At 45.2% G+C, this 23,391-nt stretch overlaps 1 protein-coding gene across 1 annotated transcript; it reads right to left on the bottom strand.

The window, feature by feature from the left end:
- Positions 1–2,030: 2,030 nt before the first annotated feature.
- LOC308156567 (multidrug and toxin extrusion protein 1-like) lies at positions 2,031–22,616 on the bottom strand. The gene is made up of 17 exons (XM_080529939.1): positions 22,385–22,616; positions 21,922–22,023; positions 21,668–21,736; positions 21,199–21,347; positions 20,086–20,128; positions 18,312–18,356; positions 14,292–14,389; positions 13,789–13,886; positions 13,510–13,623; positions 12,543–12,610; positions 12,140–12,248; positions 11,968–12,043; positions 11,631–11,700; positions 11,303–11,435; positions 10,037–10,131; positions 3,307–3,438; positions 2,031–3,113 (listed from the first exon to the last, which is right to left on the bottom strand). Exons 1-17 carry the CDS (start codon positions 22,592–22,594, stop codon positions 2,775–2,777), a joined length of 1,950 nt encoding a protein of 649 aa, XP_080386065.1. The 5' UTR covers positions 22,595–22,616; the 3' UTR covers positions 2,031–2,774.
- Between the last annotated feature and the right edge of the window lie 775 nt (positions 22,617–23,391).

Below are 23,391 nucleotides of genomic sequence, written 5' to 3'. Positions count from 1 at the left end.
GTATTATATATTGAGACGTATATACATCTCAAATAGGTAGGATTCTGTAACGTTATGTGTATACCCTCATCTGCATGTAGTTCATGTTATGTTATATGGAAGTTGGGAGAAACGCAAACGCGCGTCAATTCTCTCACTCGCTTCAAACGTGATGCAGACCTGAACATCCATGTGCCAGTACCGTGCGATCCACCGAGGGATGACGCTGCATTACTCAGGTAGGAACCGTGTGGGGAGGGTAATAATTAAGCATGAAAATTTGGACGTGATTTCATATAGCCTACAACGTTACCTAAAACATGTTATTTAACTTACTAGATTATGCATTTCAAGGGGCAGGCTATGCTAATGAGAAAAATTGTATAGCTAGCTAGCTAGTTAGTCACATTAGTTAGCTAACGTTAGCTCGTGCTTAGACCCATGTTCTAACTTTGAATAATGTAATGTTTAGGGATGCACGATATTATCGGCGCCGATAATTATCGGCCCGATAATGGGAAATTAATGTTATGAAATATTTACCGGTTTTATTAAATTTTAGCCGATATAGAGCCGATAATATGAAGCCGGAAATATTTCCGGTTCCGGTTGTCGCGCTCATGATGCTGCGCCTGCGTACAGCCATGCAGTCAATTAACGGTAAGCTATGGTAAATAGATAGCCAATGTTAGCTAGTGCTAATGTTCACCATCTCTGTAGTCTGCTCTAAAATACGCAATCAAACAGTGCAGGCAACCCATGCTGTTCTGTGAATGAGACGAGCTTTTGACTGATGGCTTTCTACTGCCAAATTATATTATTACAGCAAACACGTCGGTAGTTTGGCATCTGTTCTCTGAACAACAAGGAGAGGCTCATTCCGACATTGACTTCTGTTTTCGTTTTCGCGATTTCAAAATAAAAGCGCGAGCTAAGCGTTGTTGCAAATGAATGACACATCGCTAGTCAACTAACACAGCTTGTTTTGTGAGCCTGCTAACAATGTAAAGTAGAGTTATAGTTAACTAGGTAACAATGTAAAGTAGTGTTATAGTTAACTAGGTAACAATGTAAAGTAGTGGTATAGTTAACTAGGTAACAGTGGGGATTACTCACCCAATCCATGCATTGCAATAGTTTGGCTTGACTAGCGAGTGTGATGTGATTTTCAACAATGTTGAAATGTATTTCCTTTTTTTAAAATAAATGAACATTTGAAGAGTCAGAAGTGTTCTCTTTGTTGTGTTAACAATAGTGATGTAAGTTAGATTTGGTGAGATCACTATGGAATATTAAATCATCAATCTTTGCTCACTACTTTCAGGTGTGCTGTCTACAGGTTATCAACTGTGAAATTATATCTCTTCTCATATCGGTTCTCATATCGGTTATCGGCCACGAGAAGCGGGTAAACATCGGTTATCGGTATCGGTTGGAAAAAATGCATATCGTGCATCCCTAGTAATGTTGGCCTATGCTCTGTTGGAGAAAAAAAGTGACAATTCAAGTGGAAGGTGTTTGACTACAGACTTCTAATACACAAGCTTGTTGCAGGTAGACAATGTCTGATGAGAAGGATGAGCGAGAGGGCACCCCCCCTAAAAAAAACGAACAAGCCCTTGCCTCCCAGAAGTTCCTTCCCAAATACCAACAATGGCAAAATGGACTTAGACATTACGTGAGCTAGAATTATACGGTTCTATCCCAATAGTCAATGCTAGACCTAATGCTTTATCTTGTTGTTAATACAGCGACACATTCAGAAGTAGAGTTGCAGATAGGAAACATGTGTAGCTGTTTTTTTTAAATTCTGTTTAAGGACTGTATTCATTCTACTGTATGTGGAAAAAAAACTATTACTTTTTTTCATCCAAAGTCAGTGAAAAAGGTGTCGATACCTTTTTAAATTGTGAGTGTAATGTTATTCTCAAACCAAAGGAACTAATTTTACAATGTACTGTACAGATGCCCATTTTCTTTTCTTGTTTAATACATAGCAATGTTGGTGTGTTTCATAGGTCAATAAATGTTGACAGACAACCACCCACAAGTCAAATGACGTCATTTATTCATTATAGTTCTTCATTGGTCAATGCCAACCTCCATGTTCTGGAGAAGCTGGCCATTGCAGCACCTCACTGTCATTATCTGACATCCCAGAATGCAGAGGTCTAACCCGCGCAATGTACAAGCAGTGATGTCACTGTCTGTGCACAGTAGAGGTCAGGCATATACAAACGTACAGTGTCATACTTAGAATAGGAAACACTGTCATTGAGTGTTCATCAGACATTTACATTCATTCAGTCAACAATTCTAAAAAAATGTGCAGAGCTTTGTTACAATTACTGTATGTATCAAATGAGGTAATGATCAACAGGACATACTGTATGTTCGGAAACAACAACTTGAAACAACAGATGCCAAACTCTAAAAACAGAAAGCAATGAGAGCACAGTGATGATGATGATGATGATGATGATAGCTGATTTCTCATCTATTGCCTGACAGTAAAGTTAAAGAGGAACACAATCAGTTTGGTCATGGGTGGGGGGACATGCAGGCTCTTCCTCTACCCAGCAGGTTTGCGTGGGGATGGGGGGTACGTCGGCTCTCCTCTCCCCAGTAGGTTTGCTGGTGAGGTGATTTGGAGTGTGTCTTGCAGCAACCAGTAGCCCAACAACACAGGGCAAGTCCCAGCCACTCATCTCTGTAGTTGATATAATAGTAATTGGCCCCAACAGAGCCCACCCCTTTCCTTAGTGTCTGTCTCCTCTCCTCCTGCCCCGTCCCTCTCAAAGGGAGGAGGTAAGGTCCAGCATGGGGGTGGGGGTGGAGTAGTTGGCCCAGTCCGGGGTGATGTTAGTGTTAGAGCGGGGCTCTGGAGGAGGAAAGGCGACATGGACGGCGACCCCTCCGGCCAGGATGAGAAGTAAGGCCAGCAGGGTGAGACCCCTCCGCAGGACCAGCTGTGTGTTTGAGAGCAGAACTTCGGGTTGCACCACGCCAGGGGCCTCCCCACCCCCCTCATCCTTCCCCTTACTGGTGCCCCCTGCCCCCAGCCCCTGATTTAGCTCCTGATAACTGGTGCTCACAGGGTTGTATCCAGCAGGTTTAGGTCCATCACTCTCGGTCTGTAGTGTAACACACATACACAACATCAAGATAAGATAATGGATTGAACACTCTTTCACACAGCACATTGTCACTCACATTCACACTCACTGGGCACATATCAGAGACACGTTTACTAAGTCACTGCTCTGCACACACACACACACACACACACACACACACACACACACACACACACACACTCTCCCTCACCGTATCCGTGCTAAGCATTGGCTCAGGGCATGCTGATCCCTCTGGGAGCAGCTTGTCAATCATTGGCAGTCCAATAAGAGGCTTTGCTGGCACACACGTGACTGGCACACTTTTTCCAGCACGCACCTGTGCCTGGGGACAGTGAGAGACCCATGAGGTGGAAGAAAAACTATTGAATAATTGATGTGACAAGGTCTGGCAATATGCTGAAGATCTAATAAGAATGAACATTAACGTGATACTAATACTAACTAACGTGATACGCAGCCTAATCACTCCTGACTATATCCTGACCACTTAAACTGCACACATGTCGTATCTAAAGAAGGCACAACTCAATGTACATCAAAGGTGTGTGTTTGTAGTGTCACGATCCAACTATTCCTGTTTGTCATGGTAAGCTCAGGGGGGTTGATGATTGACTACCCGGGGTACAAGGGGGAGTGGCTTGCCTGTTGGCGGGTTTCGAAAGGTATTTGAAAGGTGCTCATTTCCTACCTGGGAGAGAAGAGAGAGTTGAGAGAGGAACGAGAGAGAAGCGAGAGAATAACTGATTGAGACGCCATATCTAAGAGAACCCCTGAGGATTTATTAAGAGACTATTATTACTGTTTGGAGCTGTGGAATTACCCCCGAAGTCGTGTCGTGTCCGGTTTTGTTTTGTTGTCGTTGTTTCGTTATACAGTATGTGATATATACTAAACGGGAGGGGACACCCTGCCAACTATCGTGTGAGCTGTCCGGTACACCCACACGGACCATGCCACGGACCTTCGGACCAAGGTAAGCCATTTCCCTGCTTAACATCTACCTGGGTGCTGTCATCTAACCCTGAGCTAACCTACACACCTGTGTCCGGCCTCGGCCCTGTGTGGGAACGAGCCCATTGGATTTCAATGTACATGCAGAGCTGTTGGGTTTTGATTGATTGAAAACTTTATTAGAAGATTTGCAGAAGTAGGTACATGAAAGTACATATTACATACAAGGTCAACTAACAGGATAAAAACCCAAGAAAGCCACTGGCTTATTTCAATTGGGGTCCTTGATTCTCAATTTATCGTTACATGTAAGACAGACAAAAAAAACTAGTACTATCTACAAGATAATACAGACAAATAACTATTACTATCTACAAGATAAACATACATCCATCATGGGAAGAACAATACAACAAAACATAAGGTATGTACAGCGGGTAGGACAGGTGGGGACATACACCACAGGTGGGGGCGGGGGACAAAACACAAAGTATGTACAGTGGGTAGTTCGGGTCTTTTAATCTGATTTTTGATTTAGAGGGTCCAGTTACGGATTGCAGCCTCCTGTAAATGTTTTTTGAGAGTGGTTTTGAAGGTGGGCAGTGTTTTGCACTCCTTTAAGATTATAGGAAGGGCGTTCCACATTTTTACTGCATAGTTTGCAAACGAGTTTAACCCCTTGTTTGTGGTGCACCGCGGTTGAACGTGGTTCGTGGAGCTTCCTCTGGTGTTGTATGTGTGGACGTTGTTCACTTTTTGGAAGTATGTTGACAGGTACTTGGATGTCTTTGTGGTGTAGCGTATCTTGAAGACCAGGCCCAGTGCAAGCTGCTGCACTCTGTCAACTACTCGTAGCCAATCAAGGCTCAAAAAATGAGCAGCGGTTAGATGTGTCCTAGGGTTGAGGCCTAGCAGAAGCCTAACCAGTTTATTTTGGGCTGTCTGGAGTCTTGTTTTATGGGCCTTTGTGGTTCTATAGTACCATGATGTTACGGCATAGTCGAAGTGACATTGAATGAGAGCTCCTGATAGGGTCCTCAGTGTGTTTTTACTGACAAGTGAGGATATCCTGTACAAGAATCTAGTTCTATGGTTCACTTTTTTGATTACTTTTGCTGCCATTTTATCTCCGGAAAGATTTGCCTCTAAGATGGAGCCCAGGTATGTAATATCCTCTTTTCTTGTGATATTAATGTTACCCACTTTTATTTTAAAATGTTCAGCCTTTCTGAGTTTAGATGGGGATCCGTATAGGATGGTTTCAGTTTTACCTAGGTGTATTGATAGTTTATTGTCAGCTAGCCAGATGCAGATTCTACTCAGTTCAGTGCTTAGCGCTTTTTCCACCTGCAATATGTCCCTGTCAGAGACCAGCAGAGCCGAGTCATCCGCGAACAGGAACAAATTGCAATCACATGCTGATGACATGTCATTCACATATATTAGGAACAGTAAAGGTCCCAATATGCTTCCTTGTGGAACGCCGCAGGTCACTGGGAGGGGGGGGGACAGTGTTCCGTTCACACTAACCACCTGTTCCCTCCCCTCTAAGTAGGATTGCATCCAGCTCACCGATGTTCTATCGAACCCAATTGCTTTCAGTTTATCTAACAATATGTGGTGATCTACTGTGTCGAAGGCCTTCTGGAGGTCCAGCATGACCATGCCGCAGTACTTGCCCGAGTCCACCTCATGGTTGATGTGGTCGTTCAAATAGAGAAGGCATGTGTCAGTGGAATGGGATGTTCTGAATCCTGATTGAAATTCATACATCAGATTTTTTTCGGTAAGGTACCTATCAACCTGTTCATAAACAATTTTTTCCATAAGTTTCGAGATGGAATTAAGAATAGAAACAGGTCGGTAGTTGCCTGGGTCTAATTTGCTTCCTTTTTTATACAGTGGGGTTACCCTTGCTATTTTAAAGTCAAGGGGGACGTGTCCCTGTTTGATGGAGAGGTTTATTATGTGGGTGATGATTGGGGTAATGGAGGCAGCTGAGTCTTTTAGAAATTTGGCTGGAATATTGTCATGGCCCGTGGCCTTTTCTGAGTGTAGAGCGCCCAGCTTTTTAAACACCTCATCGTTTGACATCATGGAGAGTTTAAAATCATCTTTGCGTACACCCAGTTTATTGTAGAACGCACGGATGTGCTCTACACCATAACGCCCTGAGTGGGGTGGTAGATTGTTAACTAATTTAGTGGCTATGGTTGTAAAGAAAGTGTTTAAGCACTTAGCCACATCCAGCTTGTCTGTAAGGAGAGAATCTCCAGATTTTATGCTGATGTTTGTAGACCTGGTTTTGAGTTTTTGACTGCAACCTAGTTGGCTATTAAGTAGCTTCCAAAGGTCACGTGGTTTGTTTAAGTTTTCTTCGATTTTGTTATCGAGGTATTCTTTCTTAGCAGATTTGGTCATGGTAATTACCTGATTGCATAGTTTGTTGCATTGTTTTTTAATTTTCTCAAAGTGGGTTTTGTTTCACTAATTTTGATTTGCATTTTTGAACTTCAGAGCATTTTAGGTCTCTGACTTTCATAGCATTTAGAATGTCCGAATTCATCCATGGTTCCGATCGGGCTTTAACCCTGGTGGTTCTCATGGGGGCTATACTGTCAATAATATTTAGGAATTTGGTTTTGAAACCTAGCCATGCCTCTTCAACCTGTGTGCATTTTAGTTCATCTAACCAGTCTTGATTCTCCAGTTTATGGTTTAAGGCCTCACTAGAATAGGATTTAAGGGATCTAGTGGTTACAGTTTTATGACCGCCAGCCTTGGGTTTATGTTTTTTACGAGTGCAAAAGATCATGTAATGATCACTTAGCCCACTTACAATAACCCCACTCTTGGAGATTTTGGACTCATCCGATGTTAGAATGAGATCTATGGTGGTTTGAGTAGAAATACACACCCTAGTGGGTTTGGTAATTTGTTGACGGAGACCGTGTAATTCAGAAAACCTAGTGAAGGATCTGAAAACGGATGCTTCATTTCTGAGCATGTCCGTGTTCCAATCCCCAATAAGAATCTTTTCCACACAGTCAACGTCATCCAAGCACCCCTCAAGAATATCATAGAAATCATTCTGATCGGGAGGTCTGTAGATAGTACCAACCAGCACCGGTTTTGCTTTGTTAAAGATAATTTCAACCCAAACAGATTCTAATTTGTCACGATTCAGGTCATACCGGGTGTTAAAGATAATATCGTTGTGAATGTACATGCAGACACCACCCCCATACCTGTTCCTGTCGTTTCTGATGACTGTGTAGTTAACTATTTCAATCTCTGGGTCTTTGATTGATTCATCAAACTTGGTCTCAGAGAAGCTCAAAATGTGAACCTTGCTGTCATGGAACATTTCTCTGATTTGGTCCAGTTTAGGCACAAGACTGTTCACATTAAGGTGAACAATATGCAGGCCCTTACTGCTGTGTCCAAATAGAGAGTTCATGTCCTTGACTTGGAAATAGTCACAATTCAGGTCATCGTCAAGTTGAGGATTGGGGGATGGGGGGGGGTCGCCCATTGTTCAACGGTTTCGGTATAGAGTCTCCGGGTGGAGAAGGGGGGGGGGGGGGGGGGGGGTCGTCGTCGGGTGGGGTAGGGAGGGGGGGGGGGGGGTCGTCGCCGGGTGGGGGAGGCCTCTGTGTTCACTAGATAGCTGGTGGAAGTTAGGTGGGGGGGTAATGTTGTTAGCATAGCTACCCTTTGTTTTGATAGCCTCGTCTGAATCCAGGAAGTCCGCTGCTGGTGCCGGTTTGACCGGTTTGACGACAATGGCGTCAATGGCGTCGTTAGTAACATTTGCCTGGGAAAGGCATAGCTGCTCTCTGGCCAAACGTGTAGCCTGCCTGGTTGAGACTGGTCCGGGATTCAGCTGAATGTCTCCCGAGAGAAGTAGATAGAGACAGATCATGGTCCTTCGGTCCATTCTACCTGCCGGGGGCTTGTTTTTCCACGTCAGGTCAGCAGTCAGCGTTGTGTGAATAGCTGCCGTTCCGAAGTTTATATACTTCTTTGCGGCGTGGAGATAAAAGTCGCTATGGGTCTCATTTTTTCCAATAAAGTTTGTCTCCTTCTCCATAAGATGTAAGTTCTGTGGTGATTTAATGTATAAATCCATAATCCACAGAAGGAACAGGAATTGGGGCGCTCCCCCGGGATGTGAATTGTTGTGAATGTGTTTGTTTGATAACTGAGAGTTAACCACATTAGCTTTAGGCTAGGGAGCTAAATAGGCTAGCTAAACACCGATGCTAGTCCTATTAGCTAAAGTTAGGGTTGGCTACGAAAGTGTTGGACGAGGAGCCAATGGTGGATCTAAGTGACACCATTTTCCCTCAGTTGGTGACCTCTGGGAGTGTAGAGGAAAGGATAGAGTTTATCACTGACATACCCGCTGCTGTGCCACCCCAGGATTTACAGCTAGCTGAAGAGACAGAGTCTTTTATGAGAGTGGGGTTGATAATGGTGGAGAGTTAGATGTGAGTGAGGCGATTCTGAAGCATCTGGAGCTCCTGCCCTGAATCAACTTGATCGAGTTAGAGAACAGAAACAGGATCCTACACTGGGATACATTGTGAAAGTGGCAACATCTGCTAGAGAGAATAAGGAAGAGGCAAATGGGATACTTTGTAAGAGGTGGTATTCTCTTTAGAAAATGGAGACCAGCCAGTAGGCCAGCTAGTGAGGACTGGTCTAGTTATGAGCAGATAGTGCTACCTCAGTGTTACCATGGAGAGGTGCTCCGCTTGGTACATGGGTCAGTGTACAGTGGTCATTTGGGTTTCAAAAAGACCGTAGTGAAGATTAGCAGGCAATTCTATTGGCCAGGGCTACGCAATGACGTAAAGGGGTTTTGTCAGTCACGTCACACTTGCCAGGTGGTGGGGAAACAGGGCAGTAAACCGCCAGTTTGTCCTTTACAACCTTTACCTGTGGTACAAGAGCCCTTTTCGGATTATCATGATAGATTGCATAGGTCCCTTACCCAAAACAAAGAAGGGAAATGAATACCTATTGACTATCTTAGACACCGCCACCAGGTATCCGCCGGAAGCCATTCCACTTCGTAGCATAAGGACGAAGGTTATAATTGAACATTTGTTAAAGTTATTTTCCTCTGTGGGTTTACCGCGCTCTATTCAGTCTGATCGCGGTTCCAACTTCACGGCCAAACTTTATCATCAAGTTTTGTCTGGGTGAATTTAGCAGTCAAACATTCCTCACCGTATCATCCTCAATCACAGGGAGCCATAGAAAGGTTTCATGGGACATTACAGAACATGATCCATGCTTTTGTTGAGGGTCAGCCTAGGGAGTGGGATGAGGCCATCCTGTTTTTGCTGTTTGCAATCAGGGATGCTCCTACTGAGTCCTTGGGTTTTAGCCCTTTCGAATTAGTATTTGGTCATGAGGTTCGTGGGCCATTACAGCTCTTGAGTGAGAAAATAGTTCGACCAGCACCCCCTGGTGACGTCCTAAAGTACGTGTCTCGGTTACAGTTGGCATGTGAGGTTGCCTCAAAGAATGTAACCCATCTAACCCTGAGCTAACCATGAGCTAACATGTCTTTTTCCTGTCAACTGTATGTAACAAGATTTTGCTAATGGATAAATGTTCTTTCTCTCTGTGTCGTGTTCCAAGAGGACACCTCTGCCAATCAAACATGTACAGACAAAATCAAACATTAATGGGTTTACCAGTGGACAGAGGTAGCGTGCAGGATAGTGACGCTTGGGCTTAACAGACCTGAACTAACCTGCACTCTTGAACTCTCAGCACCAACTGTATTTTAGTACAGCAGTGTTATTCAATCTTGGTCTTCAAGACCATCTAATCAAAGGCCTGATGATTATTTAGTCAGGTGGTTATGTTGCTAACACTCATCCACAGTATAGCCAACTGTCGACAGTCACAGAATTCAGAGGGAGGTCAGTAGTCAGGGGTAGGTGTCTTACCTCTTCTGTGACTTTCTGCCAGTTGAGTCTGAAGATGATTGTGATGAAGAAACAGGACTGCAGGACGACACAGAGTAACAGACCCATCCAGAACCCTGACAGGGAGAGAGAGAAAACACAACACATTAACACACACACAGATAGTACCAAGATGGCGGCGCCGTTTAAGGTCTCCTCAACAACATTGCAGTAGTTTGCTTATTTTATTGTTTTTAATCGTGATTTACAATGTACAGTACCAGTCAAAGGTTTGGACACCCTTTCCCATTCAATCGAATGGGACGTGGTTATCCGTGATTACACCGTATCACGCAATCTCTCCCGCGGGCTTCTCTGTGCATCGCAGGACAGTGTAACTTTTGGGGAAAGAGCAAATGAGGTGGAGTATTCTTCATGATTAACAACGCCTGGTATAAACCAGTAAATGTTCATGCCCTCAAAACTTTCTGCTCCCCGGACATTGAATGCCTGGTGCTGCTCTGCCGCCCGCACTGGCTACCGAGAGAATTCACCGCTGTTGTACGCATAGCGTGGGTTTATATCCCACCACAAGCCGACATGAACGTTGCACTCAAAGAACTATCAGCATCATAGAAAACAGACACCCAGACGCCGCTCTAATAGTGGTTGGAGAATTCAACCAAGCAACGCTAGAGAGGGTCAACAGCATCAAGTTTCTGGGGATTCACATCACCGACGACCTCACCTAGGATGAACACACCAACCAGGTGGTGAAAAAAGCACAACGTCGACGCTTCCAGGTGGTTGAAATAGTTTGGCTTAGGGCCTAAGATCCTAGGGGCCTTCTTCAGAGGCCCAACCGAGAGCATCCTGACAGGATACCTGCCCCAAACCGCAAGCACTTAAAGGGGTAGTGCGGACAGCTGTGAAGATCAGCGGATGTAAGCTTCCCTCCATCCACGACACCTACAAGGACCGGTGTGTCAGAAAGGCCTTCAGGATTATTAGGGACCCCAGCCACCCCAATCAGAAACTGTTCAAGCTATTGCCTTCGGGGAAACGGCACTGAAGCCTCAGGCTTTTTGTATCTGAATGCTGCAATGCCAATGTTGAGGAACCAAAGCCAAAGAATTCTACTCTTGTGTATAATAGTAGTATTACAGTAATAAAAGCGATTCTGATTTCTGGCATTCTTGAGACACACCAACACACACAATTCTGGGCATACAATCTCACTGTACACACAAATGCATAAATGTACAAAACAATGAATCCAAACACAGTGACAGAGAGAGAGAGCAGTACCCATGATCCTGAGCTTGGTTGCGAACATCAGGGCTATCCCCACTGGCAAGCCTATGACGTAATAACAGATCAGGTTGGATATGGCGGCGATTTTCTGCTTCCCGGCCCCCACCAGGATCCCTGAGCAAACGCACTACACCACACACACATGAATAGACACACACACACACAATGTTAATTGCAACGACGACCTGGCTAAGAGGCAAAAGCAATGAAATCACACAACTTCAGTTTACACATCAGGGGAACACGTGCTGCATTAACACCATGGACTGATGAGGGGATACTGTATCCCAGTTAAACGACATCCAAATTCAATGAAACTCACCAAAAGAGAATCAAAGAACTGTACGAATGTGTAGACGCTGAGGTTCTCAGAGACGATTTCCACAATGTCCCTGTAGACGAGAAGAGAGTCAAACTTCTGAAATACCAAAATGACAGAAAACTAACTTCTGAAATCAGGTCTTCATAACCACAGTGTGGCCTCATTGGTTGAGAAGGAAGGAATCTGTGGGAGAAAACTGCTAAAAACTAAATATATTCTAATAAATCATCTATTGACTGTTTTCAAAGTAGCATTTTTATATACATGGCCGTTTTTGTTGGACCTGTGGTTAAAAACAATGAAACTGTTCTCTTTGGACATATGGTCTGTCACTTACGTGTCTGTCGTGAAGATGAAGCCAAGCACATTCTTGGAGCCAACGATGACTATCCCCTGGAACACTGCCAGCACTCCTACAACAGAAACATGTCTCCTGGTTATTGAAAACACAGGTGTGTGTGTGTGCACGTGTGCTTGTGCTGGTGCGTGTCTGTGTGTATTTGCCTGACCTGACAACACTAAGGCCACTTTGCAGGTGAGTATGGCCCTTTGGGTGTCCCCTGCCCCCAGGGCATTCCCCACACGCAGACAGGCAGCTGCATGGACACCTAAAGGGAACTGTACACAAATACCCCAGTTACCATTGAGACACACGTTGAGTTCCTAGTAATGTGGAGACGGGGGGAGGATCTTGGGGTAGTGGTGGTCTAGTGGATAGTGAGTTGGACTTGTGATCGGAAGGTTGTGAGTTCAAATCCCGCCTGAAACCACACCACTACTAGTGTGCCCTTGAGTAAGGCACTTAGCCCTCAGTTACTCCAGGGGGAATGTCCCTGTAATTCGTAATTGTAAGTCGCTTTGGATTAAAAGCGTCTGCTAAATGGCTAAATTAATTAATTAAATTAATCTCACCATGTAGGTTATAGCCCCCAGCTCCGCCAACACATGTTGGGCAGCAAGATCCACCTCCCCTAACATACCTAGAGGAAAAGACAGAGTGTGTGTGTGTGTGGGGGGTTATGGAAGTAGTCTATACTTCTTGATTATAAATTAAATCACACATGCATATAATAAACACCCACACACACACACACACACACACACACACACACACATTACATTCAGCGTGACAGCCAGCAAAATCATCATTTTAAACCTCATCTATTTTTTATAATCAGCAACATGCTGGGAAGTCAGATTTGAGGAACACAGTATGTCTCTCTGTCTCAGGATTGCATTCCTGGCTACCGTACTGTTCCTGTGAGTGAATGTCCGCAACACAAGGGCATCTTCTGTCTGAGTGTGAAGTGCGTGGGTGTTTTGTCTGAGTGTTCTATCCATAACCAGAATATGTTTTATATTTTTGATTCTTCAAAGTAGCCACCTTTAGCTTTGATGACAGCTTTGCACACTCTTGGCATTCTCTCAATCAGCTTGGTGTGTGTGTGTGTGTGTGTGTGTGTGTGTGTGTGTGTGTGTGTGTGTGTGTGTGTGTGTGTGTGTGTGTGTGTGTGTGTGTGTGTGTGTGTGTGTGTGTCAGTGGAAAAGGAAACTGAACACCACCCAGCATTCTCTTCTCTAGAACATGTGGTAGAAAACCACCAAAAAAGCAAAAGGTGGCATATTCTGGTTTGTTTAACACTTTTTTGTTTACAATGATATAATAATTATAATTCCATATGTGTTCTTTCATAGTTTTGATGTCTTTAGTATTAATCTACAATGAAATAATATATAAATAAAGAAAAACCATTGAATGAATAGATGTGTCCAAACTTTTGACTGGTACTGTACTATATATACACACACACACACACACACACACACACACACACACACACACACACACACACACACACACACACATACACATACTGACCAGCAAGGATGCCACCTATCTCCCAGGTCCACCACTCGAAGCAGACCATGAGAGTGCTGGGAATAGCAAGCTGCATGTAGGAGCGCCAGTCCTGCAGACACAAACTGGACCAGCCTACAGAAAGATCAGAGTTAAACTCAGAGTTCAATGCTTTAGGATTGTTGTGAATGTGCCCACTAAACCAGGACATTCAGTTATCCCAAAATTGTGATGTAATATTTGCATTGGATCTGGTGAGATATGTGTGTGTGTGTGTGTGTGTGTGTGTGTGTTTCTCACCTCCCCATGTCTTCAAGTGGAGCTTTTTCCAGCGGATATAAAAATACAGCAGCAAACAGATGGAGATCTGAGAGAGGCTATTGGCTGCAGCCGAGCCACTAAACACACAAAGTAAATTCTAAATACCATGCATATACACATGTACACAGAGGTAGGCCTACAAGTGTTACAGAAAATATGGCTCAAATTAATGAGAGGGGCAGTCCAATCACTGGAAACAAGTGTGCTGTTGGCTTTTGATACTCCCAATGCCTCTTCACACCAAACTATTTAACGATTTGTCACCACTGGGTCTTGTTGTTATATGCAATTCTGTGACTGGCCCCTTTAATGGTGTATCAGAGGAGTTTGTACTATAAAGGAAGAATAGACACACCTTTCATAGCGGGAGGATGAGGAAGATTTCAAAAGTAGTAGTAGTAGAAAAGGAAGAAAATAAGGAGGATAAGAAAGATGAGTTGATGGAAGAGGAAAAGGAGGAGTAAGAGGAAGAGCACACCTACATTACCCCCAGCTCCAGGCTAAATATGAGGACGTAGTTGACGGCTAAGTTAATGATGTTTGCTACTGCTGCCGTGTACATCTGGGGCAGAATGATCCCCTGAGAGACAGAGAGAGAGATTGAATATCAGGTGCCAGAGACTAGTCAACACACACACACACACACAACATGCAGATGCAGAGAGACTGCTTTGTATTTGTATACATGAAGCGGGGTGGAATGACAGGTATGAATGAGTGGGCGTGTCAGGGTGTAGTGGTGTGAATGAGGCCCTGTCCACACCTATATTTTTTTTTGGTAAACGTGGATTTTTATATTCGTTTTGGGGGGTTCGTCCAGACGCAAACGAGTTTCTGCCCCCTGAAAATGAAGATGTTTAAAAACGCCTGCCAGAGTGAAGATGTTTAAAAACGCTGTATATTCGGCGTATATTTTTGACGTGTGGACGAGATAGACGGAGCTTTTTGTATTCGTCACGTCATCATGCGCGTAGATTTCTATGATCATGCGCACTGCAGCTGTTTGCTGTTCCCTCCAACGTCATATCCTAGCACCAGTAACTACTATGTTTACAACAGGCAACGGTGTTCGAGGCTACACAAGCGAGGAAAATGGATGTGAACAAAGTGCTTCTAGTTCTTTCACTGTTAACTGGACTTTTAACCTGTTTACAGATAAATGCGCAGTTAATGATCGAGAACATTGAGAGACAGAGGCGTCTGATTGGCCAGCGGGGCTATGGGGATAATATTATATCGCCGACTACTGGTGTGGAATGCTCAATGACAGCGTTTATATTGCGTTCATGCGTATGCATGTGGACACAGACATTGTTTCTAAACATGCTGGTGTGGACGGTAATATTTTTATATACGAAAAACGTTTATCAAAAAAACGTATAGGTGTGGACAGGGCCTGAGTGTTTGTGTGTACGTCTATCTGCTTCTCCACAGGTGCTCTCAATCACAATCACCCCCATAATTGTGAGTATAAATGCCGGTGCTTCCGTTCTACACGAAACCGACTTTCCTTCCACGCACCGGCGAAATCGAGGGCTCGAACGACGGGAACGGACCTACGATTCCACACCATACGAGAGACTTTATACAACGCCCTCAATTCATCACAGTAAAGGGAAGTCATAGCCTACTACCCTTGCCTGTGTTCGAGTTGAGCAACGCAGGTTTTCCCTTTTGTGTGTGTCTGGCGACTGATTTTATCCTTCTCCCTCCTGAACCACAGCGCACACCGGACTGGGCCAGCCGACCAGGCAGCGCAGTGGCGGCTGGTGCTAAACATTTTGAGTGGGGCACAGGTTATGGGGGCATGCTCCACGGGGAAGAATATCAACTTTAAAATCTGGATTTACAGTTGATTTTAGCATGAGAATAGCTCTACCCCCCTGTACAGACCTCGCCATCCCCTCTACCCCCCTGTACAGACCTCTTCATCCCCTCTACCCACCTCTACAGACCTCTTCATCCCCTCTACCCCCCTGTACAGACCTCTTCATCCCCTCTACCCACCTCTACAGACCTCTTCATCACCTCTACCCACCTCTACATCCCCTCTACCCACCTCTACAGACCTCTCCATCCCCTCTACCCCCTGTACAGACCTCTCCATCCCCTCTACCCTCCTCTACAGACCTCTCCATCCCCTCTACCCTCCTCTACAGACCTCTTCATCCCCTCTACCCCCCTGTACATACCTCTCCATCCCCTCTACCATCCTCTACAGACCTCTTCATCCCCTCTACCCCCCTGTACATACCTCCTCATCCCCCCTACCCCCCTGTACAGACCTCTTCATCCCCTCTACCCCCCTGTACATACCTCCTCATCCCCCCTACCCCCCTGTACAGACCTCTCCATCCCCTCTACCCCCCTGTACAGACCTCTCCATCCCCTCTACCCCCTTGTACAGACCTCTTCATCCCCTCTACCCCCCTGTACAGACCTCTCCATCCCCTCTACCCCCCTGTACAGACCTCTCCATCCCCTCTACCCCCTTGTACAGACCTCTTCATCCCCTCTACCCCCCTGTACATACCTCCTCATCCCCCCTACCCCCCTGTACAGACCTCTTCATCCCCCCTACCCCCCTGTACAGACCTCTTCATCCCCTCTAGTGAGTGTGTGTGTGTGTGTGTGTGTGTGTGTGTGTGTGTGTGTGTGTGCGTGTGCTGAATACATAAACAAACAAGCTAAAAGACGACAATAGAAAACGTACCATGCTGACGATATTACTAAATGTTTGAAGTAGCTTTTATCTTAGCTGACTCACTTACCTTCAGGTCGAGTTTGTGTATTCTGGCTTCGCAAAACACCAACAGTAGCAGCCTAACAGCCGCGGAGATTGCGACCACAAACGAAGTTTGACTTCGGTAATAGGTCCAGTTGTAATATCCTCAAGTTGGGAACAAAAGATGCCTCCTTCTAATCCATTTGTTCAATTTGTTTACAGAAAGAAATCCTCCTAAATCCTCGGTTATACGATTTTCCCATTTTCCCTGCCTTTGTATAAACTTGCTTTATAATTAAATTTGGTCTGGGTGGTCCTAATTCCTTTACTGTTAATTTCTCCTGGTTGCTACGACGGCTGAACGGTGTTTCTTTTAAAGATTCAACCGAGTTGTTCAGAACATTACTAGCCGCCATAGCGATGGTGAAGCAGGTCTAAAGCTACGCCGGACATGACGTAAGCACGTACGATTCTTTGTGCATGTCCCAAAACCCCATAGACAAATGACCGAATGGCCTGAAGTAACCAAAATAGATTTTACATGCAAGTCTACGAGAACAGCCTAGTGCAATTTCGCGTAGAGTGAAAGTTGCCCCGAAAGGGGCGGGACTTGAAGCTGATTGGAACATACTCCACAGAACACTAGCTGATTGGACTATGATATACTCCACAGAACACTAGCTGATTGGACTATGATATTCAGAAGCAACACTGTCTAGAAGTCATAGAAAAAAAATCTCTCTCTTCTCCCTTTGGTGGGGCATTGTCCAATTGCCCCTAATGAACCAGCCTCCCCTGAGGCAGCGTGGAGTTCGGCGAGAGACTAAACATACAACGCCCTCAAATCATCACAGCAAAGGGAAGTCCGACAACCATTGCTTGTGGGTGGTTTGAGCAACGCCAGTGTTTGTCTGTTTAGTGCATGTGTCTGGCGGCTGATTCTGCCTCCCCCTCCCCCTACCCACGGCACACCGGACCAGCCAACCATTGCGGAACGCCGAGCGACGATTGAGGATTTCGGGAACGACCAACATCTATCGACCGACGCCTATCACGAACGCCCCGCTCCCTGGACCTCCCCCGAGAGTCGCAGGACTGAGCGACTAACACTGACGTGCTGGGATTCCCTCTCACTCCTCCCCCGATTGGACGAGACTGTGGGTTGGGCCTTGAGAGGGCGGCGTTATCCTTTTAAACTCTCCTCACCACCAGGTTCAGTAGTTTTAGCTGTAATAGTATTTGTGACAGAGTTCTGGTTAGAAGCATAGTCTCGGCTGCCCGCTTGTAGATAATAGTGTAGTTTCAGGACCAGTAGAGCCAGCTGCAGTGTGTAGTTTTTCGCGTGCCTTATTGGGTATAGCCTACCCCATACTTGATTTTTGCAGTGATATGGTTGCAGTGTAGTTGCAGTGGTACGATTTTTGCAGTGTGTTTACAGTGATACAGTGTGGCTGTTTATTGCGTGCCGTGTGCATTTAGAGCAGCACTATTCGGACTCTCCACCAGGGGGAGCCCAACTGGGCCTAGATTATTGTTGTCCCACCAAAGTATGGTAGCTGTGACTGGTGCCGCCTGACCACTCTGCCTTAGAGACTGATTTTATACTTTTGATATTACTCATCCTGATCATGGTGCATGTGTTTTAAATAAATTATTAATAAAATGATTGTTGAAATATATATCGCCTCCTCTTGCTGTGTACTCAAGGGTCCTAGTATAACCTGTACGGCTACATACACATGTAAGGTGAGAACTACAATAGAAACTCAAACTGTACCTGGTTCTGAAGGTAAGCTACCTGCAACTGGTGCAGAAACATAGCCTGTGAGAAGACCGGGAAGAGAGAGGCATTGTTAATGCCTCAGTTATCAGAATACTCAGACTCAGAACTGAACACAAAAGACTATACAAGTTGGTGGAGTCCAGAAAGAACCCTCTACTTCAGACAGAACACTCAGACCCCAGACAGAACACTCAGACCCCAGACAGAACACTCAGACAGAACACTAAGGCTGCGTTTGTAATTCACTTTGGAAAACTGATCAGCACTCATGGAATGCCTCTTGTCCAATCAAATGACATGGTCCCTTTATGACGTTGAACCCAGTGTGAGCTCCGGCGCTCTCAGAGCGAACTTACGAACGCGCCCTAAGACAGAACTATAGAAATAGAATGAGTAGAATGGACATGCCCATTCAAATCAACATTCCATGGTGAATGTACTGGCAGCCATCTTTTGGTGTATAATTTGGACATTTTAGTTCACGTTATTAACAACCCCCTCAACTCAACAGGCATTGGCATGTCCACTCGAATGAAGCTTATCAGAATCTATTAAGTGTATTTAATAATGTATTACATCTTACTGTACATCTTACTGTACAAGTACAAGAGTCAAATTCTTTGGCTTTGGTTTCTCAACTTTGACATTGCAACATTCGGATACAAAAAACGTACAAAAAAACACTAATACTAAGTAAAAAAGTAACCCTGCATTGATAAAGTAATAAAATGAGGGGATTTACAGTGACTCCAATAGTACAAAAATGAAATGAAATGCAATGTAATGCGTAAGAATACAGTATGGTAGTTAGTTGCTATGGTGCTGCCTCTGAATTTGCCATAGCAATTATGTATTACAATTCCATGTCAGCCATCTTTTGGGGTATTAGCTAATTGTCATAATCTGAGGGACCATGTCCAATTTACCCATTTCTAATTCTATGGACAGAACACTCAGACAAAACACCCAGACAGAACAGGCCATACAGAGGGAACACTCAGACAGAACAATTACTTAATTAAACAATTAATTAATTAAAATTAATTAATTACATTATTATAATTAATTAAATTACAGAACACTCAGACTCCAGACAGAACAGGCCATACAGAGGGAACACTCAGACTCCAGACAGAACACTGAGACAGAACACTCAGACAGAACTCAGACTCCAGACAGAACACTCAGACAGAACACCCAGACAGAACACTCAGACTCCAGACAGAACACTCAGACAGAACACTCAGACAGAACACTCAGACTCCAGACAGAACACTCAGACAGAACACTCAGACTCCAGACAGAACACTCAGACAGAACACTCAGACTCCAGACAGAACACTCAGACAGAACACTCAGACAGAACACTCAGACTCCAGACAGAACACTCAGACAGAACACTCAGACTCCAGACAGAACACTCAGACAGAACACTCAGACTCCAGACAGAACACTCAGACAGAACACTCAGACTCCAGACAGAACACTGAGACAGAACACTCAGACTCCAGACGGAACACTCAGACTCCAGACAGAACACTCAGACAGAACACTCAGACTCCAGACAAAACACTCAGACAGAACACTCAAACCAGACTCCAGACAGAACACTGAGACAGAACACCCAGACTCCAGACAGAACACTCAGACAGAACACTCAGACTCCAGACAGAACACTCAGACAGAACACTCAAACCAGACTCCAGACAGAACACTCAGACAGAAGAGGCCCTTATGTCGCGGGCACAATGTGGCAGTATTGACTCACAGGAACAGCAGGCAGGAATGCCATCACATACAGCTGGGCAATCCTGAGATAGAGAGACACACATGTTCCTCAAATCTGACTTCCCAGAAGGTGGCTGGTTTTTGAAAATATGGATGAGGGTGTGTGTGTGTGTGTGTGTGTGTGTGTGTGTGTGTGTGTGTGTGTGTGTGTGTGTGTGTGTGAGAAGCCTCTAAATTATAATACAGCGTGACGTGAAATGCAATTATTAAATGATATGCAATGTCTAAATTGTACTTCTCTACGACCTGTATGGAAATGATGGTTGCATTTGTTTGCTAAAGGGTCAATTCAATGCTTTAGAAATACCATACATTTTAGGTTATGGAACGAATGCAATAACAAAGTGTTTGCTTTTGTATAATACACATGATTATCTTCAATGGTGTTATGCTTTACGGGCCAAATACACTGCAACCTCAGCAGCGCATGTGCATTTCATTTCCTCATGTTAACGGGTTAGAGCAGCCATACAGCGTGCGTGAGGAGTGTGTCTCAAGCGTGTCTCACGCTGGCTGCCGCGACACACGCCATCTAGATATTAGGACTCTTGCCAAATGTTTTGGCTTGCCGCGCATTGCAGGCAAAACTCAATGTACAAAGGTGTTGGTTCTCAATGTACAAAGGTGTTGCCGCGCATTGCCGGCAAAACTCAATGTACAAAGGTGTTGGTTCTGGCTGTAGCGCTGTGCAGTTAGAGCCACAGAAGACACGCTGCCAGTAAGAAATCCGCAAGCGTGAGAGCCTCAGCAGTTCCGCCACGCACAAGTGTTCGTAGCATCAAGCCTCAAGCTCTCACGCTGCCCAAATAATTCTCATGCCAAAACACTCACGCAACAGCAACAGACATGAACAGGCGAATAGGTCTGTGTACTATGTCTATCCATTTAGCGCTGGCCATAGCTACACCCACCCTTGTTACCGCTAGCACCCACCCACCCTCCACACACACACCCGGCGTGCTCCCCTGCCCTCCCAAGGTGTTGGTTCTGGCACCGGGTGCGTACACGTGATTAAACCCATGGCATCAAAAACGGACTCCAGCCAGATACCCGTGTGTGCACGTGTGTGTGTGTGTCAATGCAGCACCCCTACCTTGCGACCTCTTCCTGCTGAAACATGGCCAGTAGTATATTTTGTCCATTGATGAGCACAGCCCAGCAGGGCAGACAGAACAGCAGCAGGATCAACACACTCTTCTGGAGTATCACTCCTACACGCTTCAGATTATTGCTGCCAAAGGTCTACACACAAGAAACACATAAACACGTGCGCACACAGCAAAAAGCTCTACACAAAGATACTTTGGGTTTTGGCAGGTTTAGCTGAGAATGGAATTTGACTGGCCCCTAGTAGAAAGTGGGGTGGTTCCTGACGCACAGTGCAATGGAGATTGGTTGTCAATGAGTCTAAATTCTGTATGCGCGTCTTACACTAATAAGCACTGTACTACTCACAATTGTAGCAAGTTTGATACACAGATAGCTCCTTTGACTTACACACTCACACATACGCAAACTTCCCAATCATGTATCATTAAATTAGCCTGTATTTGTATTTTCACCTGAGAGACGAGTGTGTCACAGGCCAGGGCCAGGCCATAGCCAGTGGATGTTGTAGTTAAGTTGATGATCTGAGGAGAAAGCAAAACACAACACCAAGACTTATTCCCAGTTGGGGGGGGGGGGGTTGTTGTCAGTATTGTCTGTTCCATAAGTTATAATGTCTCTACTCCAGAACATGATAATGAATCCTGTCTTTTGTTAGGGATATCATTGTGAATATGCATCACTGTCTACTGAGAATTGGAGGTCCTACCGTGGAGCCTAATGCATATCCAGCCAGCTCTGAATTGCCTAAGTGACCACTGAAAATAGTGTTGACGAACTGCAGGAGGAAGTTCAGAATCCGAGACACCAGCTGTAGGGAGACAAACACAACAAATACTAATTTGTACAAATATGCAAATCTTACAAAACGAAGTATTTTTGGGTGAAAACCATTTGACAAATGCATCAGGTGCACGTGCACACACACACACACACACACACACACACACAAACAAACATATATATTTTGCACGAAAGGCTTCACACACACTTGGTTGAATAACAGCAGTATGCAGGCCTACACTTAGCATTAGCTTCTAACTTATAACCCCCTCAGGCCCCTCTGCCAAACAGCCCACTCCTCTCTCTCTCTCTCTCTCTCTCTCTCTCTCTCTCTCTCTCTCTCTCTCTCTCTCTCTCTCTCTCTCTCTCTCTCTCTCTCTCTTTCTCACCAGTGGGCCTGTGAGCAGCAGAACGTAGTATATTTCCTCTCTGTAGGCCAGAGGTAGCCAGCGTCTCATACATGGATAGCGGAACAATCTGGAGCTGGCCGCTGCAGCCTCCTCGCTCTGTCTCCCCACTGACCCGACAACAGCCGCCCCGGCAACCAGCCCAGCGCCAGGCAATGGGACTGCAGAATCTAGGACCCCTGACTTCTCCATTCAGTCAAGAGAGAGAGGGGGAGAGAGGGGATGACAGAGGGAGAGGGGAGAGAGAGAGAGATTCTACACTGTAACACAGGGCAGACAACAGAAAGCACACCTCCTCAGAGTTACTGATTAAATAACCTGTACCTCCCAGAGGAAACGAAGGTGGAGGGAGGGAGGGAGGGAGAGAGTGAGCATAAAGGAGAGGGGGAGAAAGAAAGAAAAGGGAGAGAGGGAGCAAGGGGGCGAGAGCTTGCAGGCCACAAACAGGTCCTTTATTTGTCGCTGCAAGGGGCAATGCAGGAGTGACGGGTGTTTTTGTGTTTCTGTGTGCATGATTTTGTACATTGTGTGTGTTTGTGTGTGTGTGTAAGTGTGTGTGTGTGTGTAAGTGTGTGTGTGTGTGTAAGTGTGTGAGGGCCGTCTTACAGGGCTCAGTAATCTGATGAGGAATGTCTGTTTCTGTACAAAGTCTCTGGACTGAGTTCTGACAAGTGAAGCTGGCTCTGATTAATAACTGACTGAGACCATAGTAGCCCTGCCTATGTGTGGTAAAAGTATATCTTTTATAGGCCTGGTGGTATCACAAGTTCATAGCCCATTTTGCGGACCTAGCTGCCCTGTTGAACAGACTGAAAAGGAAGGATGTGGAGTGGGACTGGACAGACGAGTGTCAACAAAGCTGTGAACAGTTGAAGAAGGCTCTAGTGAATGCTCCTGTCCTGGTACAGCCCAATCATGCCCTTCCATTCCATGTTCAGACAGACGCAAGCGATGTCGGACTGGGGGCGGTTCTCTCTCAACCGACGGAA

The sequence above is a fragment of the Nansenia antarctica genome, assembly GCF_963989245.1.
Source record: "Nansenia antarctica genome assembly, chromosome: 4".
Taxonomy (NCBI): Eukaryota; Metazoa; Chordata; class Actinopteri; order Argentiniformes; family Microstomatidae; genus Nansenia; species Nansenia antarctica.
This window is presented reverse-complemented; position numbering and strand designations above follow the sequence as displayed.

Excerpts from the sequence above, each read along its gene's own strand:
- LOC308156567 (XM_080529939.1), bottom strand. The coding sequence starts at position 22,594 with ATGGAGAAGTCAGGGGTCCTAGATTCTGCAGTCCCATTGCCTGGCGCT. Across the intron at positions 21,348-21,667 it reads GTGACACACTCGTCTCTCAG|ACCTTTGGCAGCAATAATCT; the intron begins GTGAAAATACAA and ends TCTTGTGTGTAG. Across the intron at positions 20,129-21,198 it reads CAGCAGGAAGAGGTCGCAAG|GATTGCCCAGCTGTATGTGA; the intron begins GTAGGGGTGCTG and ends TCTCTATCTCAG.